This window comes from Micromesistius poutassou, assembly GCF_964030765.1.
Source record: "Micromesistius poutassou genome assembly, chromosome: 14".
In the NCBI taxonomy this organism is placed as follows: Eukaryota; Metazoa; Chordata; class Actinopteri; order Gadiformes; family Gadidae; genus Micromesistius; species Micromesistius poutassou.
Window position 1 is genome coordinate 18,338,510 of NC_140284.1, and position 23,869 is coordinate 18,362,378.

Genomic DNA, 23,869 nt, shown 5'->3' on the forward strand with positions numbered 1-23,869 from the left:
ACACACACACACACACACACACACACACACACACACACACACTCCTAGTCCTAGTCCTACTACAAATATGGATTGGTAATCGCATGTTCATTTTTGGTTAGAATTATTGTTGAAGTGTCCATTACTGTTGTACACATTAGAGTACGTTACAACAAATGGGACCAATTTGCAAGGCGCAAACGTATGATATTAATTTCAAAACAAAATTAAATATAGGAATGACTTGACACACACATAACTGTCCCCGTGTTCTTCAATCTCATCCCGTGATGCTTGGTTATTGTCGGGGGCTTGTGTTTAATAATTAATCATTTCACTCTTTCTGCTTGAATACTCTAACCCTAACTGATGAATTATTAACTTAAATAATTTTCCAGATTCATGTTACCTTATTCAAAGACCATTCAAGGTCACCCCTAGTGATGTTCAGTTGATGTTGTTTTTTCAGGTGACCTTGAGGTTAAAGTGTTTTAATTGCACGATTAAAGCTGTATGTTGAAAAGTTAAAGATATATATGCTTGACAAGTTAAAGGTGTATATGTTCGACAGGAAAAGGGATATGTGTTTGACGCGTCAAAGTTGGATGTGTTTTTGACAGTTGAAGCTGTTCATGTTCGACAGGTTGGTGTTTTGTTTGTAGGATTAAAGGTCTATGTTTGACAGGTAAAAGGTTCATACGGTTGACAGGTTAAAGGTGTAGTGTTTGACAGGTTACGGGTGTGTGTAATTGACGGAGTCAAGTTCTGTGTTTGACGGATTAAATGTTTGATATGTTAAATGTAGTGTTTGACAGGTTAAACACCTCCTTTTTCTCGACTTGATTAAGGACTAAACCCCACACCTCAGGACTGATTGTTGTTTAAACCTTCTTATTTATTTCATTTTTCATTACCTCAGGAACCCTGCACGTTGGCACATTTAAACTTATAGTCATATTTATTTTTTAATGCACAAGTCACCTACAAACGGACAGTTACATGTATATAGTATGTTTATCTTATTCTAATAGTTCTTTATTATATTTTATTTCAAATTGGTAAATTTATTTGTATATATACTCTTGTTTCACACTCTCTTTTCCCTATGTACTGCTGGTCACTTGTGAATTTCTCCTAAGGGGGATTAATAAAGGACTATCTATCTATCTATCTGTGTGACAGGTTAAAGGTGTAATGTTTGACCGGTTAAATCAGTATATGTGAATCTTATGATCTGTGCCCCTCCCTTTTCCAGGTGGGTCTACCAGCCAAGTCTGGAGTGGCCGGGGGCATCCTGCTGGTGGTGCCCAACGTGATGGGCGTCATGTGCTGGTCGCCCCCCCTGGATAAACTAGGAAACTCTGTCCGGGGAATCCAGTTTTGCACGGTAAGAAAGGTTCATGAAGCGCACACATGCGTTTCATGAACCATATATACTATTTCCTATGTGCTGAATACTATTTATTTGATTTGCAAAACACAGACAAACAGACACACACATAGACACGTTGATAGGAGCTGAGGGAATTATATAAACAAATGCTAAAACATTTTTATTGTTGTGTCTAAAGGTTAATTATACAAGCAGGATTATAAAAAAAAAAGTTGTTAATATCTCTTCAAGGTTTTGCAATGTTGTCCTTGAGGCACCAATGGAAACCTAATCAAATGTACTCACAGGTCTGTAGCGGGAGCAGAAGCCGATTAATCATCAGTAGGTCATTGATAAGTAGATGTTTGATGAATGACTTTCACTGCAGCGTGAGCTGATAGCAAGCTCACTAAATCTTCTCCTCTATCAGGATCTTCTTTATTCCTCTACATTCTCTCCTCTTGACTGGGGACTAGTTAGAAGCTAATGAAATGCCCCAAAGGGCATCCTATATGGACATGACACCTTTTAATTCATATATTTATCGGTAATATGACCATCATTAAAAAATGAAGCCCTGGCTTAGATACGATAGATGCGATTGCCCAGATTCAGACGAGGCGTGCAGTACTAAAGCAGAGGAGCTCCCTGGGTTAGCCTCTTCTTTCTGTTCGCCTCTTCCGTTCAAGATCCCCAACGTGAATGTTCACTAACGGACGTGGTCTCCCTTGCAGGACCTGGTGGAGCTCTTCAACTTCCACAACTACGACAACCTGAGGCACTTTGCCAAGAAGCACGACCCCCGCAGGGAGGGAGGGGACCAGCGGGTAAGGCTGCCCAGGCGTCTTTTTTAGACGCCCCCTTTGCCAAACATGCACACACAGTGATGGGTGGCTTGCCCATCACTGTTCTTGACATGCACACAAATACACACACATTGTTCTGCATGCTATGTGGGGACCGGAAGTCTTTGTGAGGACGTAGTCTTTCAGGTGGCTGGCTGGGAGTCTGTTGGGTGTGGCTAGGGGTTCAACTGTACTTTTGGAAATATTTTTGACTGTTCTGATGTTGAGTGGTCAGACGTACAGCAACACGTATAGCAAATGTTTGGAGACGGATGCGTATTTCGGTTTGTCAAATATAGGTAGCATGGCTCATGTTGTTCGTCTAAATGTTCATCACATTTTATTTTAAAATAATGACACTTCTTTCCTTCCTTCCTTCTAATTATTGGGATTTATTTGAGCTTTTCCCCCACATGTTTTAAAAAAAATTTGATTCAGTGAAATGTAATGAAAGTTTGAAAACAAAATATCCCCAAAAATAGTGAAGTACCCACGCCCCGCAATTACAGAGTTTAACCACTAGGCGCCACCAAGAATGAAAAGATTGCAGTTCTTTGGAAGAGGAAGTGGAATCCAGCACAGCAGTTTGACACTTAAGAGAAATGTATTTATAACTTGTTGAGATGTTAATACACAATATTTTCCTAAGGTCATTAAGTGTGTATGGAAAACCCTGGATACATTGCCCATCCCTATTTACATCTTTTAAGTTTCCTTTGTTCAAAACCTCAAAATTTTCCAGTGCACAATGAACCACAAAAAAATGTAACACACAACCTAACCAATGCCACACAACCCCCCCACACACACACACACACGCGCGGGGGCAGAGAGACTAACTGTGTATCCGTCAAACAGCTCACTCCCTTCGGACCCATGGATTACGAGAGCCTGCAGCAGGAGCTAGCGCTCAACGCTCCCCTCTGGAAAAAGATCTGCCCTACTGAGTCAAACCAGGACAGCTCCACCACTGTAGTGTATAGGCTGGACAGCTAGGACCTTCCTCCCTGTCTCCCCCCCCCCCCCCCCCGCTGCCTCCTCACCTCCTGTATCCCATTCCCCCCCCCCCTGCCTACCACTCCCTCGCCTCATCCCCTCCTCCCCATGCCCACGGTTTTGAGATATTTATGTAAATTATAAAAACAAATTATTTATTGCGTTTAAAGAGGGGAAGATGTGGTGGATCATTATATCTCTGTTTTTATTATTTTCCTTTCCTTATGTTTCTGTTTTGTTTTTTTGTTTTTTTTTACCAAAGAACATTACTGTTCAGGGTTTCTATGGACTCAACGTTAGCATGTTGCCTTAGAAGGGGGAGGAACTGTTTCTCTTGGAATGGGAAGCAGCTGATGAGATGTTACTGTGTGTGTGTGTGTGTGTGTGTGTGTGTGTGTGTGTGTGTGTGGGGCACACCAGGGCCTCTTCAGTCTTATCACAAAATCCTGGTGCTTTAAAGGATTGTGTTTCCCAATATCACGTTCATGTCGGCAAACGTTGCAGATTGGAGTCACTCGATGCAGTCGCTGTGTTTGTATTGCCACGTGTTGGCAGAGTCCAAATCAGGCATTGTGGCGGAATCATTTTTGAAATCAGATCATGATGTTGCATCACCTGTAGCAGCTGTCAGAGTTCTGTTGAGCCATCACTGATGAGTAAAGCCCAAGCAAATGTCCTCCAAATGTGGGGAAGATTTCTTTGGAATTTTTTGCTACCAAAAGTAGTGTAGAGTAGAGTCCTCGTCGAAAAAGCTACCTGTTATGTGCTCAATTAACGGGATTTTAGTTCCTACCATTCAGTTGTTGGTGTCACACTAACAATATAAGGCCACCTTCACACTATGTATGCTTTGGTTATAAGGATTAGATGAAGCTCTGTAGGAAATTTCGAGTCCCATCATCAATTCCTATTCCAACATTTGTTCCTTTCCGGTCCACAACTCGGAGCTCAGAAAGGCAATGAAAACCGATGTTTGGCTAAGCCGTTTATCCACGGGCCATGTCAATAATCTGCATTAGGATTATCATTTATGATAGTTTGGGATTGAGCCGTGGGCGGAAGCGTTGACTCATAAAACCCCAACCCAGACCCAAGCAGGAATACTGCCAGGGGCTCCGACGACACTAGGGACACCCAGGGCTAGGACACTGCTGCAGAATCCCTTCACCTAGTTCCCTGGTCCCCCTTATCTCCCCTTGTGGCCGGTTCCCTTCCCAGGGTGAGTGGGCCGTGCGGACGGCTAGCTCACCATCCCACAACAAGTGAGAGTTCAAATGAAGTCACTGCTTTAGGATGAATGCTATTGCAGTTAAGGTTTGTGTGTGTATGTGTGTGTATGTGTGTGTATGTGTCGGGCGGGCGGGTGTGGCTGGGGTGGTAGAAGGGATCCTTTTGTGTAGAAGAGTCTGCTTTAACTGTGCCAGACCTGAAAGTCTTTAAGTCTTTTTTGAAAGTTTTTAATGTTCATGTGGCGCTTTTTAACATTGCATAAATATGTACTTTATTAAGAACTCAATATATCTCACTATCTCTCTATAAGGAGTGTGTTACAGATTGTGTGTGTGTGTGTGTGTGTGTGTGTGTGTGTGTGTGTGTGTGTGTGTGTGTGTGTGTGTGTGTGTGTGTGTGTGTGTGTGTGTGTGTGTGTGTGTGTGTGTGTGTGTGTGTGTGTGTGTGCTTTTTTTAAGCATTTCAAGACACTTGATGTCTGGACAGGACTGTTAAAAACTGACCATAAAAAAAAAACATTGACATGGAATTGTTACACATCTCTCGCATATTTTCCTTTAACTAAGCTCGGGCAAACTTGAACTTTTTCAGTGGAACAGCAGATTAAATGTGTATTACTTAGTTATTTAGCGAAGGCTTTCATCGAAAGCGACTTACAGTGAGTTCAGTTATATTGAGGAGGAGGTAGGTGGCCTCGTGGTCTAAGGGTAGGATGCATCGGGATGGAACCCAGAAACTGTTGCAAGCCAACTCTTGTTGGCTGTGAGTTAAAGAAGCACTTGTCTAGCCCCACTCTGCATTTTTTTATCTGTGCCAGACCTTTAAAATAGGTGGTGTTGTGGGGATATCTAGCTTGATTGTCTTATCTGCCACGGAGAAGACCAAATTTTTTCTTAAACGCAATTTTTACTCCTGTTTTCTGAAGCCTTTGGTCTTGCCCGTTTTAAATATGACTTGTACTGACTGACATTTATTTTATTTTTTTATTCAACTGTCGTTAATGGGTTGTGGTACAATGCATTCAAACACTCCTGTCTTCAGTCTATGAAGAAACATTGTATTCTCAACACAAGAATCAATGTTTTCTTTGTTATATCTTGTCAAAATATACGAGTATTCGATTTTTGGCTCCATATAAAGTTGTAATGTAATACGGTAGGAGGGCTATGGGTGAATAGTGCCATTGTCTTAACCAAGCTGGAAACATTCTCCATCTAGTAAACCGAATTGACACTCAATGCACAACAATCTCGCTTACCTCCAATTATATACACACTTACTTATTACCACCTGAAAATGTGCTGTTAAGGCAGACGATAAGGTGGGGCCTTTGAACGCAGTACCACTTTATCCATTGTATATCAATTTGCATGATGTCATTTGTCTGAATCCTTGTGCACAAACACACACTTTTGATTTCCATTTGTGTCCATTTGCATGCGTTTCTGTATGATTTGATGGAATATGTTGTGATTCCATGTTATCTCGATCATGTTACGACTCATCACTTTTGCCCTTTATTTGTTTTATTTTATTTTTTTGCTTAAATTCTGATATCAACATTTGGTGACATTGAATTGGGTGTTTCTCTGAATCTTTGGTCTAATGAGAGTTGATTATCATGACATTTTTAAAATGTGCCTTTTCCTGTAACCATCAACTTTGTTTGTAAATGGTAGTTGACAGCAAATTCCGAATGTGATATATTTTTAAGGAAGCATTTAGACATTTACAGATTTTAAAACTGTTATTCACGCAAAGATGGCCACCAATGGGTGGAACCAAGGCAGAGTTCAAGTTAGAGTTTTCTGCCTCCATTTTCCATGTACCAAATACACCAAATAAAAAACTATTATCAATACATATAAATAGTGATAACTGCTCTTTCTTCACTCACTTATTAACTTGAAATTGTTTAACAATTACCCATTTTTGGAAATTTATTTCAGGACTATTTCTCTTGTCTCAGTGTTGAGGCAAATACATTAATTTCAGAATTAAACAAGAATAATACATTAATGTTCATCCTATTGTTTCAGGAAGTATCCATTTCCTGAGTTACCTCAGGTACAGTAGTACATTTAGCAGTACATATTTAAGTATTGGTTCATATATTCATAAATGGTAAGCATGAACTTGAATCTACCCCTAATATTCCAGGGGAAAATGTTTAATTCAATAGTTTATGTATTTTAAATGTTGTTACCCTTTGTTGTATACTGATAGAATCTCTAAACATTATTGTTCGCTGTTGGTGTTATATATATAACACAAATGGGTTTGGATTTTTTTAACAAGTAGCTCCATAACCATTCAGCAACTAAACTGCTTGTATAACTTACCGGTATAACCAATTAACATTCACGCATAACAGATAATTATACTATTCACGCAAATCTGTACTTAATTTCTGTAAAGATCTTTTTATATATATATATATATATATATATAGGTACTGTATATATAGATGTGTATAATTCTCACAAATGTTTTTACTATATCCTTGTCAAATATGGTGTTTCTCTAACCTTGGTGGAGGCTAATTAATTTAATCTGGTGATTACTCTTTGTGACCTGCCTATTATTAATCAGATTCTGTTGTTAACCTGTGTTTCCGTTATGAAACTGTCTTCTTCTAGTGTTTCTCCCTAACAAAATGGCCTCTTTCTTTGGCTTCTTCCTCTTTAAATAATCTAAATCTATCTATTATTTGATCATGTCAAAATAAGTCATGATAAAACAGTCCAAAATCAGTCATCTGATGTTGCGATTGAGTAAAGTAAGGTGCTGCAAAGTTTATTCAAACTCTGATATAGATTTCAGATATATTCTTTTTGTTGGAGATGGGGTTGGCCTATAATGATGTGTGACATTAAAGGTAGTAGGGTTTTGGTCAACATTATTTTCTTGGCTTGCCACCATATCAATAATAACTTTTTGTTTCAAAAGAACTGTTGGCCTGCTTTGTTGCTAGAGAATTGAGTGATTCACAGGGTAAGTCTCACGTCGTCCGCGTTTGTGGGGATATCTGTGAAGTGTGTATATATATATATATATATATATATACACACACACACACTTGAGTAGGCCTAATTTTAACTTGTCTAAATCAGGGCAGACAGGTAGAGTTGACATGGTTAAAGTAAATTGTAAAAGTAAATCACTTCCAAAGCGTAGGCCAACTCGTACGGATGAAACTGACATCAACCTGCTGAAAGCCCTGGTTTAACCTGAAATACTTAGGGCTACTCTTCTCATTCTTCATAACCACTAATCTTTTCTTTTTTTGTACTAATGGTGACGACTTTCCTCCAGTTCCTGGACGATACAGGGAAGGAACTCTTCTTGTTTGTGAGCTTTATTGGAACTATTCTCTACAAATGGCTCTCTGTTGCCCCCTGCAGGTGAAGTCTGTTATTAACCTGCTGTTCGCTGCCTACACCGGAGACGTCTCTGCACTCAGGAGGTGAGGAGGCGGAATTAACACTTGATTCTAAATATCTAAACCATTTCTCTGCACCATGAAGTCTGATTAAAGTGTGTCTGTGTGTGTGCGTAGGTTTGCGTTGTCGTCGATCGATATGGAACAGAGGGATTATGACTCCAGGACAGCTCTTCATGTGGCAGCTGCAGAAGGTAATTGATCATAATTGAAACGATCATAATTAATATTGTTGTAATCATATATTAATTATGATTGTTGATGATTGTTATATGAATATAATGATATAATCCATCCAGTGGCAGCTGGTGATAAAAAGCTGGTGAAAAAAATGAATTTGGTAGATTTGATTTCCTGTATTCTGGTGCATTTTGGAGATGGCCACTACCTATTGCCTACTATTCATTCAGCTTCATAGCCTAGGCCTACATCCTGACTTGCAGGGCCTAAGCTTACAAGCTTACCCATTGTTGTTATTATGATATTGAAGCAAATCATGATCACTGTCCTATAGCGTCCATTTTTGTGTCTCAATGGCTATTTCAAATGCAGTTAGAAATATGGGACAGTTGCTTTATATTGTTTATATGCTACAGGCCAAGACTAAATTAATATTTAACTTACTTGATCCTTTTAAGTATAACATTGCTTGGGGGGTCCAATTCCTCCACTGAAATGGGTGGAAATTTCTTTCACAACTCTCTCCTAGTTAGCGATCCATCTGCTGTAGTTGTGTTGCGCGAGTGTTGCTGAGGGAGGTAGCCTATTTGATTGATTCGCTGAATTGTCCAATCGTGTGGTGATAAAAAAAAACAGAAAAGCCATACCATTGGCCAGGCCCTGGCCAATGGTATGGCTTGCCCCCAGAGGGAGGATGCCCCCCAGGAGGATGCCCCCAGACCCCCCCACAGGGGTTTGGTTTACAAACATTCAGCCCCACCTAAAATAAAATTCAGCAGCCGCCACTGGTGGCCAGGGGCCAGGGGCACACACTGGTGCGCCCCGATGGTGATTTTTTTTTTTTGCGCTAATGAAAAGCCGTCTCTGCTTGATAGACAGTAAAAAGTTTGCGAGCTTACGTTGACTTCAACTCGGCCGGCGCCCCTGACCTGAAGGAGGGCTTTATTAAGAATGACCAATAACTCAGTCATCATTGACGTTCAGATGCATTTAAATGGTTGCTGGCAGTTGCAAGTACGGTCTATCACACAATTAAACGAGGATAAACGCTATGTATTTTTGTTGATTTATTTCGTATGTATAATAGTTTATTCAAAGTTGGCAGATATATTCGAGTGAATATTTCACGGAGGGGCGGCGCCCTAGCGCCCTCTATTGACCAGCCGCCACTGAATCATCATCATTACTGATTGTTTGTTTAAGTTGTCGCTTTGACCTGACACACACACACACACACACACACACACCTCAGCGGAGTCTTGTGATTGGATCGCTCACTCTACACTTAATGGATGCCATCCGCCATAAAACCTGCGGACTGGGAGGAGCTCCCTTATTTCAGGACCTGTCCCAGAAAAAAAAGAGCACACGAAAAGCCTGCGGTTTCATGTACTTCCTCAGTGGAGTCTTGTGATTAGTCTGCTTGCTCCAAGTGGAAGTGCCTTGCGTCAGACAACGTGACCCTTGACGTTCCCCTTCTGGGAATGTGACTGCTTTCTTTCACAACACAGCCGTACAGGCAGTGATCCGCAAATGTTACTAGGTCTTGAGCAGGCAAATTTCCGGTGCAGATTTCCCAGACTATCGACCCCCGATCCAATTCACACACGACCCCATACAGGAAATCTACCGGGAAAATTGCAGGGTAAGACTGCGTGTGAAATGTGTGAAGTTGGCCTGAAATCCCATAACTGTGTCTCTGGTGTTCTCAGGACACGGAGAGGTCGTGCGCTTCCTGCTGGAGGCGTGCAAGGTGAACCCCGTACCCAAAGACAGGTAGGACCCTCCCTCTTCCACTTCCTGGTCACCTCGTCCACTTCCTGTCCGTTGGTCTGCGTTTGTCCATTTCACTGTTTCAGTCGTTAAGCAGTCGCTTTTACCCGAAGCAGCTTTTACATTTTTTGATACAGAAGGTGTATTATAACCTTACATTCACACTACACACGTCCGTTGATGGATCTCATTGACTTTGCATGGGGCGCTCTCAAAATGCATTGTGGGTCCTTCTGTTCTGTCGGCTCTGTGGCCTCCGTGAAAAGTTTAGAAATCTTCCACTTTTCCGAAAGCGACGGATCCGTCGCCCAATCAGATTGCGGTTCTGCAAATACACTACTGTGACGCCAATTGGACTCTGCCCGATGAAATCGCCTTTGTGATACAACCCGGGAAAACACGTGGATATGTCGGCCAGCAAGCAGGAAGAAGCAAGAAAAAGCCGGCTTTAAGTGGGGAACGATTTGATTGGCTGCAGGCTGCATCTACAAAGACTACTCCCCCATACGTCAGACACGCCCTCGGTCATCCGAGGCGTGTTCTGCAATTTCTATTAACAAAAATGTATTTTTAATTTTTTTTAAACGTTTCAACTCGATTATATTAGTTTGGTGATCGTTTCACTCTGAAATCGAAATCGCGATCAAAATTCGATTAATCGCCCAGCCCTATGTTATGGTAGACTGCGGTCAATGGGGTTCGTACCAAGAATCTTTCGGTAGGGAGTCAAACACCACTGCTCCGGACCTTCTGCAAAGGGGAAAGTTTAAAAGAACAGTTCTTCATTTAGTGTATAAAATATAAATATACATAATAATATAAATATACATAAAAATATGTATTTTCACATAATGTATCTAGATAAAACTAAACTATGCAAGAATAAGTGTCTCAGATGCTGGTATATCGCATATTCAATTGAATATGAAATATTGAGATATGAAAATTTGGGAGTATGATTAAAGATAGTCTGAATAATAAAAGTCTAAGTTAATGTGACTTTGAGTATAATTTGAGTTTCGTTACAACCACTATGGATATTTTAGGGCCAATACCGATTTCTTTTCATCAGCCTTAGCCGTTGACCGATACGCCGATACCGATTTTCTTGAGCCGATATTTTTAAAAGGACCATTTATTTAACTGGCAGGAATTTATTTATTTTTAAAAATAAAAAAATTTAATCAGCGGAAAAAATCGTCCGATGCAGATACACGTAAAAAACGCAAAAAAATATCGGTCGATCATTACAATAGCGTATCATTAACATTAGCTTTTTTATCCTGGCCTTCTCCCCTGACCCCAGGTGGGGAAACACTCCAATGGAAGAGGCGTTGCACTTTGGTCACCACGACGTGGTCACCATCCTGAAGGACTTCCACGAGAAATACAATCCCATCGCATCAGACACAAACGCCAAGGAGAGTGCGGAGAAAAACCTAGACGGCCTGTTATAGTACCACCCCTGGGCCATGAGGCGGTGGCGCCGTAGCTCCAGAGATATCGCAGTAAGATGGACCAAAGGAGTGTTGGGTTATTGGAGTCGGTCTGTACTCACAACAACGGTCCATCTCTCTCAGAGAAGACGAATGTTTGTTGTTGGTCGTTTTTTGTTTATCATTTTGTATGACAGGGTTTAACTGGTTATAAATAGAGGATAGAATATAATATACATTGTAGTTTGTCATGAGTTCTCTTTAAGTAATGTTCTAGTTTTCCTGGGCGTGTTCTGCTTCAGATGTGACCTTTAACTCCACGTTTTTTATGTGTGAAGGAAATGCACCAATACTATTGGAAAGTAATTGTACACTATTATGAAACCATGAGATTAGTACATATATATATTGTTATTGAACCACTGAACTATCACGATGTAGATCGGTGTCCTTTTCCAAATTCTGTTCTAGAGTGGGTGAACTAAATAGCAGCTTTGTCACACCCATATATCGGCAGTCTGATGTTTGGTATCGTATACTGCCCGTTCACGCACACACTGTCGCGCACTACAGGCACTCCACTGCTTTTTTTGATGTGCAAGTTAACTGGGATTCAACCAGATGAAATCGGTTTCTTCTATAAGGGAAATGCCCTTGTGTAAGCTGCTCAAGTCGTCATCAAATCTTGATCTAGAATTAAATGGCTGTAATTAACAAAGATTAACAAAAATCTTTATATTATTCTTACTACAGTTGAAGTACACATATTACTTTATCTGTTCAATCAGATTCCCCTAGGGAGGGCAAACACCAATCCCGGATTTAAACGTTGTCTGCTAGTGCGTAGAACTAACATTCCAGGTGTTTTTGTCATTTAAGGGTGTGCCTTTTAGTTATGCTCTGAATCAGACAAAGCTGAGGTATATACTTTAGAAAAAAATGATATTTGTTAAACAGCAGTACTAGAAAATGAGGAAAATGACTTTTATAATCAGTTTAATTTACTCTCGTAATACAGCAATACAATAAACAATCCCTGAATATTTATTTATCAACAAATTTGACAAATGCAACTGATCACTTAATGCAACCGTTCACTGAATGTAAACTCTCTTAAAGATGCCATTTTCTGTTTTGGTTTGTCTGTGCTACCTGCCTCGAACCAACCACAACTCAAACTATTGATTTGAATTATTGACGTCCATAATTTGATCAGTAAAGAACTAAGAAACAGTCTCTCCTGAATTCTGGAATCAGGAACAAAATTAGTAAGTCAAGTGCAACAAAAAGGGCTACATGGACAACATTAAGCTGCAGATGTGATTCTGATCACAACTAGCAATATGGCAATACAAGGCCTCTATCACTGCTGTGTATCAAATTGTGTGTATGTGTGTTTACTAGATGAATGTGTATAACTGTGTTACATTTGTAACTAGCTTTTGTTATGTTTGGGCTTGAGTGAGATGATGGGGACAAAATTATTAAGGTCAACTTTAAAAACAAATACATTGTGTTAATTGTGAATCCTGTATTACAAAATATCTTACATTGAAGCTTATTAAATGCATTAATTGCATTCTGTTTTAAGGCTAAATTGATAGTTGATATTGTGCAGCCATACCTTTAAAATGTACTTCTTTGGAGGTTAATATAATCTATGGCGTTAAAGATGCATCTGAATGTTATTTTGAACTTGTAGCTTTAAATTAATTGTTTGTCTGTTTTATGGTAAGTAAAAACAATGTTTTGTATCATTGATAATTGGCTTGTGACATTTCTGGATGATTACATAATAACAAACTGAGTAAGAGACGGAAATATCAGAATGTTAGATGTACAGTATTCTTTGTTTTTAGTTCCTGAAAAGAGTGTACAGTACAGATGTCATTTGCTTTTGGAACATATATTCAACGTTTATTTTAATAAACAAAAACTAAATTGCACCTTTATTGTTTTGTTTTTTTCTGTCTCAAAAGAAGACAGTTAAAAGAAATACATAGTAATATACCCGCCCAGAGAACATTATGAGAAACGTTTAAAGCTTCACCTACGATATAACAAAGCGAGCAGGAGATGATATGATTTATAATGATATGGAATACCACAGCCTGTACCTTCCTACGTCAATCTTTCCGCACGTTAAAATATTCACTGACTGCAAAATGAAGCAAATAGCACATAATGTTTAGGGTACTGTAGTCCATCTGGGCTCAGATGCCACAGTTAATGACAACTTTTTTAAAAAACCTTAAAAATACACAGGCCTTAAAATGGCAACATTACATACAAACACCTTAAATAACGTGGTATATATTTTAAATAACGTGGTATTTAAATGATTAACCCCAAAAACTGTGTTCTTTCTACAAAACAGCTTTTTACGGACGTACAGCGACCCATAGGGGTGTGTGTGTGTGTGTTGAACACTGGTAGTAGTGGCTACATTCGGGGAATAGCTGCAGATCTTGTTAAAGCACACAATCCTTACTGTATCTGTTAATCTGTTGTATCTGTCAATTCAAATGGATTCAAAGTGGGTGAGCCCAACGTCCGCTGAGATATGTGCTAGTTTGATCCCTGATGTATGAACCATGTAAAAAAATTGTCTTTGAAAACATTACAAAGTGTGGAACAGTTCCCCCGATCAAACGGTCGACAGGTGATGAGGTCATAACCACAGAGAAAGGTCACACTGGTCGGCCCAGTCCCCATCTGCTAGCGGCTCATTAGTAAAGGGGCTGGCATCCTGGGGAAATGGTCCACCCATGCCAGACAACCCAGGGAACAGCTCCAACTAGGGCAGAATCAAAAGGACGACTGTAATCAAACGGTGTGATGCAGCATCCAATAAGCTACGTTTAAATACTTTATTTAATCATCCCAGCGGTGGGTAATGTGTGTCACGTCAGAAGTAGAGGCTTATGTGGCTTACGGCGATGCTGTGGTCCACGTTGTTGAGGCTGGAGTCCATGTTGTTGAGGCTGGGGTCCATGTTGTTGAGGCTGGGGTCCATGTTGTTGGGGCTGAGGTCCATGTCGTTGAGGACGGAGTCTATGCTGTGGTTCTCCTCAGGCGAAGGAGGTGGAGTAGGGTGCCTGGAGAGCAGAAAGCACACACACATCCCTTTACCATTTAGTCAATTGCGATTATGAAGCTCTTTTTGTTAGTGTTGGGCAAATATTCTTGGGCTTCAGTGTACAGCTTACCTACTGACTATGGTACTATCCTGCCCACTGCAGGGATTTATCACAAAAGTAAGTGTTTAATGTCACTTACACTGACCAATGTCCGGAATACCTTGGCACATAGCCATCAGTGTTTTCTGCTGTGGTGAGAAAAGGTCAAAGGTCAGTTTTTAGTTAGTTTTTCCAGAAGGCACTACATTAAGTGTATTCAGGGACTGTTTGTGACTTGAATTTGAATATTTCTGTTTTCTTATCTTCACCAGATGGCCCATATTAAAACATTGTCAACATCATTTCTTCAGAAAAGTTATAACTTTGCTTACTTAATTTCTCAGTTCCCATGACTTGATCTTAGCACTTTGCTAACCTTGATAAGTATCAAGACGCTAAGTGTGCTACGCTACACGGTTTACTGCAATACCGTAGCGCTATTCTTGGAAGAATTGAAAGAAAAGAGCTGATCTTGCCCCAGAACGGGGACGCTAGCTGTGACTCTACCTGGTTTGGTGTAGTACTGCCCGAAGGCGTGGTCCCTGGGGATGTCCGGGTACAGGTAGAGCAGGGGGTTCACAGTCCTGCTGCTGGGGTCTCTGAGACGGTAGTTGCGGAGGATGACGGCCATGTTTTCGTTGGACAGCTCCTTTTTGTAGGGCTCGACGGCGTGAACGCGGGCCACTGGCGGTGGGACGAGCAGAGGTCAGAGGTCAGAGGTCAGAGGACGGGCGCAGGTGTGACGTGGGCTACCGTGTCATGCAGCAGTCGCTTTCCTCAAACGCAGCTTTCTGTGAATTTCGACACGTCGGGGTAGGGTCTTAGGACCCCCCTGCCGAAAGGATGCCTGCAGGGACACTGTGGACATTGGAACCGAGGAGCACCTTTCAGCTGGTGGTAGAAAGGTCCGATACGCTCTAGGGCTGCTCGATTTACTCAGCATTTCTCTCCCAAAAAAACACTTTGTAACTGAGAACTGAGAAATATCCCCTTAAAAAAAATACATAAAATGTTGAAATAGAAAATGTTCAAATCGAAGATAATATATTTCCAGCTGTTTTGCAATTTCTATAAAACATTTAATCAATAAAAAAATATATACAAAAAAAAATAGTTTCAACTCGATTATATTAGTTTGGAGATTGTTTTTTTGGAGTTCGCAAAAAATCAAAATCTCGGGTAAAAAAAAAAAAGGGATTAATCGCACAGCCCTAATCGACTCTTGCCAGCGCGCACTACGGGAGCTTTGGGGGCGAGGCAGGACGTACCGCCCGTGGAGCGGTCCACCCAGCTGAAGGTGATGGCTCCCTCCTGGCTCTCACTGAAGCGCAGCAGGAAGGTTCCTGAGGGCTTGTCCTGCAGCAGCACGGTGGCCGAGTCCCTACTGATGAAGCCCATGATGTGCCTGATGATATCAATAACACTCTTTCATTTTTCAAACCATAATTATCCTGTAATCCCCCACATGGACACTGTATTCATTAAAAAATATGAACGATTTGAGGTGTGAGTGTGATGGACAGCGGAGCCAGTGACCTTCTTCAGGTCTCTTACCCGTCACGCCAAATCGCCAGCAAGTGATTTTTAATCAGGCTCAGAATGCCCTCGATCCAGACCCAGGTGGCGTCACACTAGCCGCAGACAGACATAGGAAACGCAAGGGTTAGCATAACAACAGCAGCACAAACAACAAATACACAGAGGCATGACGTCTGAAAGGCATCGAGCTAACTTTGATGGTACCACCAGGATGCTGCAGGTGGTGGAGGTTGTTCTCGAAATCGACAAACTTATGATCTCAAACCAAATTCAACCGAAGAGGACATTAGAACGACCTACCTTGTAGAACTTGTTCCAGGTGACAAGGCCAACGTGCTCATCTGAGGAAACAGGCAGCAGTTCGACACACGTGAGATTGACTGCGTGAATGAATCTCTGGACTGAGATCGTATTTGCTGGACAAGAAAGCGAGAGTGTTAACATTATGCCAAATAATCCCTTAATGAAGGGTTTGATGGCTTGATCGGGATACGATTGCCTCTCGTAATCATCTCGAATGGGGCGTCCCTTTTCATTCCGATTGAAAGGGGAATTGGTTTGAAAGAGGAGGGCTTAACCTATGATCACGAGTGGAATGGCAGAATATTAGCGACCAAATGCCTGTACATGGGACACAACCTGCAACATCAACCTTAGTGCTTTGGAGGCATTTTCAATGACCACAAAGACGGCTGCCGCTGATGTCATTGTTGTATTGACATTGGAGTATTTAACAGTCTGTTGAGTCCCCTATCGAGACAGTATTAAAAGAACTTGACGGTACATTCTTAAGAAAAGAAGCATAAACGCCCTTTTGTTGAGCAGAAAGATGTCATTCTCTCGCCGCTCAGTGCTGCCTCACCCGTTTCGTTGCTATGATTGGTTGTAGGCCTATCCAATTGCGTCCCGAGGCGTTTCGGTATGCACCCATTGGTCGACGACGGAACGACGTCGAAATCGAAAACGAATCAAGAGGTTCCAGACTAATTGCAGTTTGCAAGTCGTCGTCTGGCGATGCCAAACTAACGATTCACGGACTCACCCACAAACTTGTCCCTCAGCATGGCTAGCTGCTGCTCATCAAGGCCCCGGTTACTCATGGCCTGGAACTGCCAGCTTAGCACCTCCGACAGTTGTTGCCAGGTGACTGGGGGCGGGCTCCGAAACAACAGATTCTACAGGAAACAGAATGATGACAGGATGTTGACCATCGACTAAGCTACCTCGGCACAAGACCGCCAGGAGTAAAACTTATCTTTAAATACAGGGGTCAAAATTGAATCCAACAATATAAAAAAGATTTATACTGATGACATCTACTCAGATAATGTTAACAGAATACAGCCAGCCACCAGTACTGTCCTGTAAACCTGTGTAACGTAGGATGTCGTAGTGCCGACGTAGCATGACTTCCTATCGTTCGATTGATCAGATCAAATATTGTCTGCTCAGAAAACCCTTTGTTTTCTAAACTTTTTTTCGAAGCCGGACGCAGGAAATAAAGCCAAGAAGCAGCTTTGAGCCGGTCACACAGAGACAAGACGGAGACCCACCTTCGGCTGGTGGTCTGCCGCCATAGCGCTCCACAGGATGGACGCCCAGGCCGCGTGGCCCTGGTTGGTACTGGAGATGACCACCAGGGGCAGCGTGCTGGTCTGCACCAATCAAGAAGGGTGAAAGAGTGGGAAAACAGTGTGAAACCCCAGGGATGTATCAAGAGAGAGCCCCTGGGGGAATTGCACAGGGCCCGGGCCGGAAAACAAAAAACCAAAAGAAGGCGGGGTCACGCCTTGTTTCCTGTTCCGTTACAGAGAGTTTTCTATCTATATCAATGTCTGATTTGTGGGCTCAATCTCGGCACCCATAATTTTTGCTGTGATGCCTTTCCACCAGACTTTAGATTTAATAAACATGATTTGCTAACTCTTAACCCCAACCTAAGCTACGGCCAGAAATCGCTGAGCATTCTCACCTCGACGGCCAACGTCTGGAGGTCTGGCAGCTTGAGCTCCATCACACACGTGATGAAGTGCAGCTCCTCAGTCACGGCCACGAGACTCTGGGGAAGAAGGACCAACACTTTCTTAGCCCTGGGCCAAACCCTGTCTTAACCCAGGGCTAAGTTAGGACTCTGGTTTAAACATAGCGTGAAGGCTGTGCTGTATTGAAGGGTCTTGGATCAAATCATGCCTTGGGTAAAACTTATTTTACAAACTTTAATTAATTGTTATTTGCATGTATTTAAAAGCTACAAAATACGGTTGGACAGAATTTGAACGTACTTCATTGTGTCGGTTGGTTTTATATTTTTCTTCCACAAGTGTCTTGAGGAGGGAAAAACAACACATTTTGAATATATTGTACCATTGCATTGATATATGTTCTGTCTTGCATTCAGAATAAAACAACTGCAGGTGATTAGCAAGTCCATCAGCACAAACAACAGCTCAAAGAGTATTCTTTGAGAATACTCAAAGCTTCATAGGGCCTTATTCATGGGAGGTAACCTTCCTAAAATCACATTGGGAAGCGCTCTTTAATAGGTATGTTATCTGGAGACCCCCCCCCCCCCCCCTGGGCCTAGCTCTAACCCCTCAAGCACACTGATCATCTTCGGTTAAAAGCTAAAGACTAACTAGTGGGCATTGTACTGGTATATTTTGTATGTCCCCATGGGCCAATTAGATTACAGTAGACACACAACAGGACAAGACAAGACAGCGAGATAAGTAGTGACATAGTACATAGAATGCAACAAACAAATAGCAAGCAATATAGTGAGGAAGTAGAATACCAGGCGCTCAAACTGTGCCACCAAGCCCGTCTTCTCCGTTGCAACCATCAGCTTACTCACTACCTTCTGGGTGAAGTTGAACTTCCGGAAACTAGGAGTTCATATAAATATATAGATGAGAAATGTCCACTACTGTATTCTATCAAGAGATGTATTAATTACTATATAGATTACCATTTTCTTTTCTTTTTTTACCTACCCATTGACTTCTCCAATTTCATGAAAATCCCTAAATAAAAAAAGATAGCATGTGAAATTATGACAAAGTGCATGTACACGATAGACTTGAGATTGTATACTTTTAGGCCTCTTACTTACTTGTTAAATATCAGAGTAACTTTAGGCATCCAATTAAATGAGGAGAGATTCACCAGGAACCTGGGGAATGAATTTATATTAATACATTTTATATTTCTCTCTCTTGAATCTAATTATAGAAATCAGTTATGGCCAAGGGCATTACCCAAATCGCAGGAGCTGCAATTTCTTTTGATAGGGGTGAACTGTGTGTACAACTATAACAGCATTTTAACTGAAGGTCAGTAGTGCTGCAGATAAGTCCTGGCCTACACATCCTTGTAATCGTTTTTTCAGTGAAAAGGAAAATCATTCCCACTCAGAGTGAAGCATTTAGCCATCACAGTATCCATCCAAATTCTTCGACACAATGCTTTGTATTGTGCGGATGTTGTACCATGAGTTTGTTCAACGCTATCTCTGCCGAGCGACGGGTGGTTTTATCCACTAAACTAGTCTACTAGTTTACACCTAGGCTAGGATGGGACAGGGTACTTATCAGCCCTTACCTTGTTTTGACTGAGAAGCGCACGCCAGTCTTGAGGATCAGAGGTCTCAGAGTAGAGCCTATGGGCTGTTTCTCCACCACCAGAGCACTGCAAGACAACACCGCTCCTCTTTACTTTATTCACTCCCAAGAAATGGTATGGCACGAGACCCTGTTCAAACCTGTATATTATATATATACAGTCTATATATTTATATATATATATATATATATATATATGAAGGCCTCACTTTTTCAGGAGCTTTCTGAGAAGGCACTGTGCAGTCTGCTCACACTGGGATAACAGGGTCTCACTGGGTTGAGACTGCAGGTCCAATTCCGGCAGCTTCCTCAGCTGTTGGAGCTGCAGGTTCAGAGCTAGTACAGTGGCCTCGAACCTGAAGCAAAGACACACACACACACACACACACACACACACACACACACACACACACACACACACACACACACACACACACCAGTGGACATATTCTTATTCAGAGTCATCACAGTGAAGGTCCTAATGCCCCAGGTCCTAATGAACATATGTAAAGTACCAGGTCTGCAGCTTGTGCAGGCTGGTGTCGCACGGGGCTCCGATGCACGCCTGCTGCTGTCTGAGCTGCCAGCTCCTCAGCTCCTCGTCCACCACCCTGGACACCACAAGCTCGGCCAGCTTCAGCGTGTTCCCTATCCAGTGACACACTTCCTGCACAGCCATCAGACAAACAAACAGGTTCATACGTTTTCATTAACATTCAGCGATGACGATTTTATCCAAAGCAACTGACGTACGCATCAATATTGGAATCGCTACACAAAAGCCCCTTTCTTTCACCTGAATGTTGTAAAATGCCAGATTACGTTTTTCGGTAAAGGTTGCGGTTTCGGCTTCTCACAAGACTCGACTTTCTGCCTTTTTAGCGGATTGCTACCATTCACACAGCACTGGCAATACCTTTACAGTTCCTTATAGTACTATTGTCATTTTCCGGAAATGATGTGTTACCTTTGTGCCATAAGAGTTTGAAAACAATATCTGTCTAATTTGCCGTTTTATCCAATTCTTCTATTAAAACTGTGTCTCTACCAAATCCCTGGAATTCCCCATCCGCCATATCGTGTCTCCATGAATGTATAATAACACATTTTTAACACTGAAAGGCCGGCGAGGAATAAACCTATCACCTCCTTGAGAACTGTGATTGGCTCACACAGTTCGTCAACAGATCGGCATGCGTCAGAGTGTCCTACGCTGTGTGTGCTTTTGCCGTTAATGTTACGTGCCAGACTTTTACCGGCAATGTTACAGCGATGTTTAAGCTCACATAGAGCAGTACAGTAAAACCTGTGTGTGTGTGTGTGTGTGTGTGTGTGTGTGTGTGTGTGTGTGTGTGTGTGTGTGTGTGTGTGTGTGTGTGTGTGTGTGTGTGTGTGTGTGTGTGTGTGTGTGTGTGTGTGTGTACCAGTCTGGCTTGAGTCAGAGCTTTGAGCATTTGGTCGATGTTGTTCTTCCTCGTCTGAAGTTGCGGGGAGACTGGGGATCCGTTCAGCTGCTCCACTGGAGATGACAACAAACACACCGCAGCACGAGAGGGCAAAGAATCACTAACCGTCATAAAACGTACGCAATCTGTTTACATTCCAAAACATAGTCGTGAATCTCTGACCTTGCGCAGGATGAATTCATATGTTTACATGTTACATGTTGACATGTTAACATGACATGAACATTGGATGATGTTCAAGGTATCTCGTAGCTTAACCACGTTAACCACATTTGTGTTTACATGACGTTACTCAGTTGAAATGACTGTCTTGAATCCGATTTAGATCTGTTTGCTAGCGTACATGTAAACATACTAATTGTTTAAGTGCTTTGGAATTGTTCCCAATGAAAGAGGCATTACGAGTTGATTTATTATCCTTATAATGGATATTTCCATCCTGTTGTACCTTCGTCTTGCCACGCTTTCAGGACAAAGTCACGCTGTCCTAACCCCTCGTCGATTGACTTGATATCCAAATCCGCCATCTGCACCAAAAAAAAAAAGAACATGGATATTTCAAATCAGTCAACTCTTTCATATAGACACTAATTTTTAAGAATATTTTTTTAGACACTGAATATGGTTGGTATAAAATGGGTTGTACAGTGGTTCCCAACCTTGGGGTTAATGTTCAGATCTGTAAATATGGGGTAACAGGCCAAATTAAGTTTAACTAGTGACAGTATCCTGAATTCAAAATCCAATGGTTTCACAACCATATGAGCATATGTCTGTGCATATAAAGACCCAAAAATACTACCTGAATTTTCTTCTGTAGTTCAATGATGGAGTCGTCCAGCCATATCTGGCATTCCTGTGAAAAGAGATGTTTTTTTAAGACCCCAGCCATGTTCCCATGAACTGAAATTAATCACTGTGTCCCGAAAAAGGTAAAATAATAATAACATAAATAATAGGAAGGGTGGTTGAGTGGGGGATTAACTCACAATGGGCTACCGGTCAACCAGTTAGCTCTTAATATTATGGGGTAGATCTATCTCAGACTTGACCAATCACAAACTGCCCACACTGACCTGGAGATTGGTCCTAGCTGACGTAATGATCCTCCGCTCCTCTGAGAGACATCGAGAGATGATCCGCGCCATGTTCACTGGGTCTGCCTGGAAGAGGGCCTGAGAGACAGACACAGCACGGCTCGTAACATAACCCGAGTGGGCCTCGCAGAGCCCCGGCGCCCTGGCCCACACCTGCTTCTTCAATGTCTCTTTATTTACTTCAAGTCTTTCGCAAAGTGCTGATACTGGCTAGTCTCGAAATAGGGAACTAGCATTACACATCAGATACACATTCATTCCTACATTACACAACTACATATCCTTGCTTGTGTATATGTATGGTAAGAGCAAGGAGGACACGATTTAATTTGATAACATGTGGAAGGGGAGCAGTTGCCCTACCCTCGCATTGTTTACTAGTTGTAAATAGTCGGGTCCGTCTAAAAGGCTGTTCTGTTGCACCAGGTGGCTGTAGCGGGCCTCCACCTGGCGCAGCAGCTCATCATAAGAATCCCTGGCATGTCTCTCATCCAATGCCACCAATTCCCTGCAATAGCACAAAACAAGTCCATTAACTGAAAGAATGATGAAATATTACAACTCCGTTGTCAGTGTCCCACTGGAACAATTAAAAAAGGGCCTATATCTTTCGGCCCTTCCTACATTGTTCCAGTAGGAATTGTTCATATTCTTAATAAAAGTAATAAAATATAATAATAATAATAAAAAAAATATATAAATTATTATAAAATGCATATTTATTTGTATTTGGCGTAAGGGTCCTTTACCAATGTTGGGCCTCGATCCAGAAGCTCACAAAACGTCGCAATTCCCAGGGGAAGTTTTGGTGGGCATACACCTGGATGACCTCTTTCTGATGCTCCGAGTCAATGTTCTGCAGTTCCTGCCACTGGGCCATCTAACGACGAATATGAAAAAACATTCAAATACGTCTAAATGCAGGTTGTAACATCGTATTCACTTAATTCGTAGGCCTATGTCATTCGTAGAACTATCCCGTTTGTTTATGTCTGACGTCACGGCAATAGAAAGTGATTTATCTATTCGGTCGTCAGCTTTTTACTCAATTGTATTTGATATATACATTAGGCCTATGTGTAAAACTGTTCCAAATGAACATTTGGCAATCAAGCTAGATTCTAAGTGTTAGTGCATTCACCCTATAGCCGTACTGTATTGTTTAATGTGCTTAGGCCTTAATGTTCCGGGGGTTTTGGTGAAGCTACGGCGGTGACGATGATGCATCCCTCCACATTTAACATCCGATTACACCTATTATAGAGCAGTCATTCAATATTCTGGCTTTCTCATTTCCAAATATAAATACACTTACCCTTGCTTTGTGATGAACTCAATGGGCATTGGACGCTTTACGTTACGCACTTTGCGTTCTCTGCGAGTCCGAACCGCCTGGTCCAAATACCACGGTGTTCCCCAGCCCACGGCACCGTTGACGGTGTTCAATTAACTATTTGGCCTATTATATTAACTAACAATTGATATGAACTATTAACGATGCAGCTTCTAATATTTACTCAAACTCCTCCCCACCTACTCCAATCTGATCTTCAAATAACTTCAATAGGCTATTACAAAAAAAAAAACGAACTCCTAAACTTAGCGCGGTGCCTACTTCTATTTAAAGTTATCGTCTTGATTCCGTGCTGCCCAGTAAGATCGGTTGCCACTGGTGGTCTGACCGGCAGCGTCCACTGCTCTGTACGTAGATCACC

The 23,869-nt window shown here is 41.7% G+C and overlaps 2 protein-coding genes across 5 annotated transcripts in view; one reads left to right on the plus strand and one right to left on the minus strand.

Annotated features, from left to right (window-relative positions):
• The window catches only part of LOC311358633 (glutaminase kidney isoform, mitochondrial-like), a 33,983-nt gene extending 20,142 nt beyond the window's left edge, over positions 1 to 13,841 (plus strand). Inside the window, exons 13-18 of one of the 3 annotated variants that reach the window (XM_084478726.1) lie at positions 1,235 to 1,366; positions 2,086 to 2,178; positions 7,827 to 7,888; positions 7,982 to 8,058; positions 9,757 to 9,820; positions 11,124 to 13,841. In XM_084478726.1, coding sequence (XP_084334852.1) covers positions 1,235 to 1,366; positions 2,086 to 2,178; positions 7,827 to 7,888; positions 7,982 to 8,058; positions 9,757 to 9,820; positions 11,124 to 11,274 — 579 coding nt within the window. In that variant the 3' untranslated portion in view covers positions 11,275 to 13,841. Of the gene's footprint in view, positions 1 to 1,234; positions 1,367 to 2,085; positions 2,179 to 3,054; positions 4,442 to 7,826; positions 7,889 to 7,981; positions 8,059 to 9,756; positions 9,821 to 11,123 lie in introns of those variants that run through there. The other 2 variants (XM_084478727.1, XM_084478728.1) reach the window with 2 other exon arrangements.
• A 68-nt stretch (positions 13,842 to 13,909) lies between these two features.
• LOC311358630 (signal transducer and activator of transcription 1-alpha/beta-like) lies at positions 13,910 to 23,852 on the minus strand. Of its 2 annotated transcripts, XM_084478724.1 has the most exons (24): positions 23,470 to 23,852; positions 22,904 to 23,034; positions 22,518 to 22,662; positions 22,134 to 22,232; positions 21,860 to 21,913; positions 21,506 to 21,584; positions 21,016 to 21,110; positions 20,107 to 20,258; positions 19,801 to 19,947; positions 19,572 to 19,658; positions 19,084 to 19,143; positions 18,965 to 18,994; positions 18,766 to 18,856; positions 18,254 to 18,295; positions 17,944 to 18,030; positions 17,525 to 17,626; positions 17,014 to 17,146; positions 16,272 to 16,312; positions 15,987 to 16,063; positions 15,701 to 15,837; positions 14,940 to 15,116; positions 14,533 to 14,581; positions 14,189 to 14,351; positions 13,911 to 14,050 (listed from the first exon to the last, which is right to left on the minus strand). In XM_084478724.1, exons 2-24 carry the CDS (start codon positions 23,032 to 23,034, stop codon positions 13,925 to 13,927), a joined length of 2,304 nt encoding a protein of 767 aa, XP_084334850.1. In that variant the 5' UTR covers positions 23,470 to 23,852; the 3' UTR covers positions 13,911 to 13,924. The 2 variants fall into 2 exon arrangements, 1 of the variants encoding a protein (XP_084334850.1); XR_014638078.1 differs by lacking the exon at positions 14,533 to 14,581 and having other exon boundaries at positions 13,910 to 14,050.
• Positions 23,853 to 23,869: the final 17 nt, after the last annotated feature.

What these genes read in the sequence shown, in the direction of transcription:
- LOC311358630 (XM_084478724.1), bottom strand. Translation starts at nt 23,034, where the DNA reads ATGGCCCAGTGGCAGGAACTGCAGAACATTGACTCGGAGCATCAGAAA. An exon ending in CAGCTAGGACCAATCTCCAG is followed by an intron (nt 21,914 to 22,133) that starts GTCAGTGTGGGC and finishes CTCTTTTCACAG; the next exon opens with GAATGCCAGATATGGCTGGA. An exon ending in GAAATTGGAGAAGTCAATGG is followed by an intron (nt 18,857 to 18,964) that starts GTAGGTAAAAAA and finishes ATGAACTCCTAG; the next exon opens with TTTCCGGAAGTTCAACTTCA.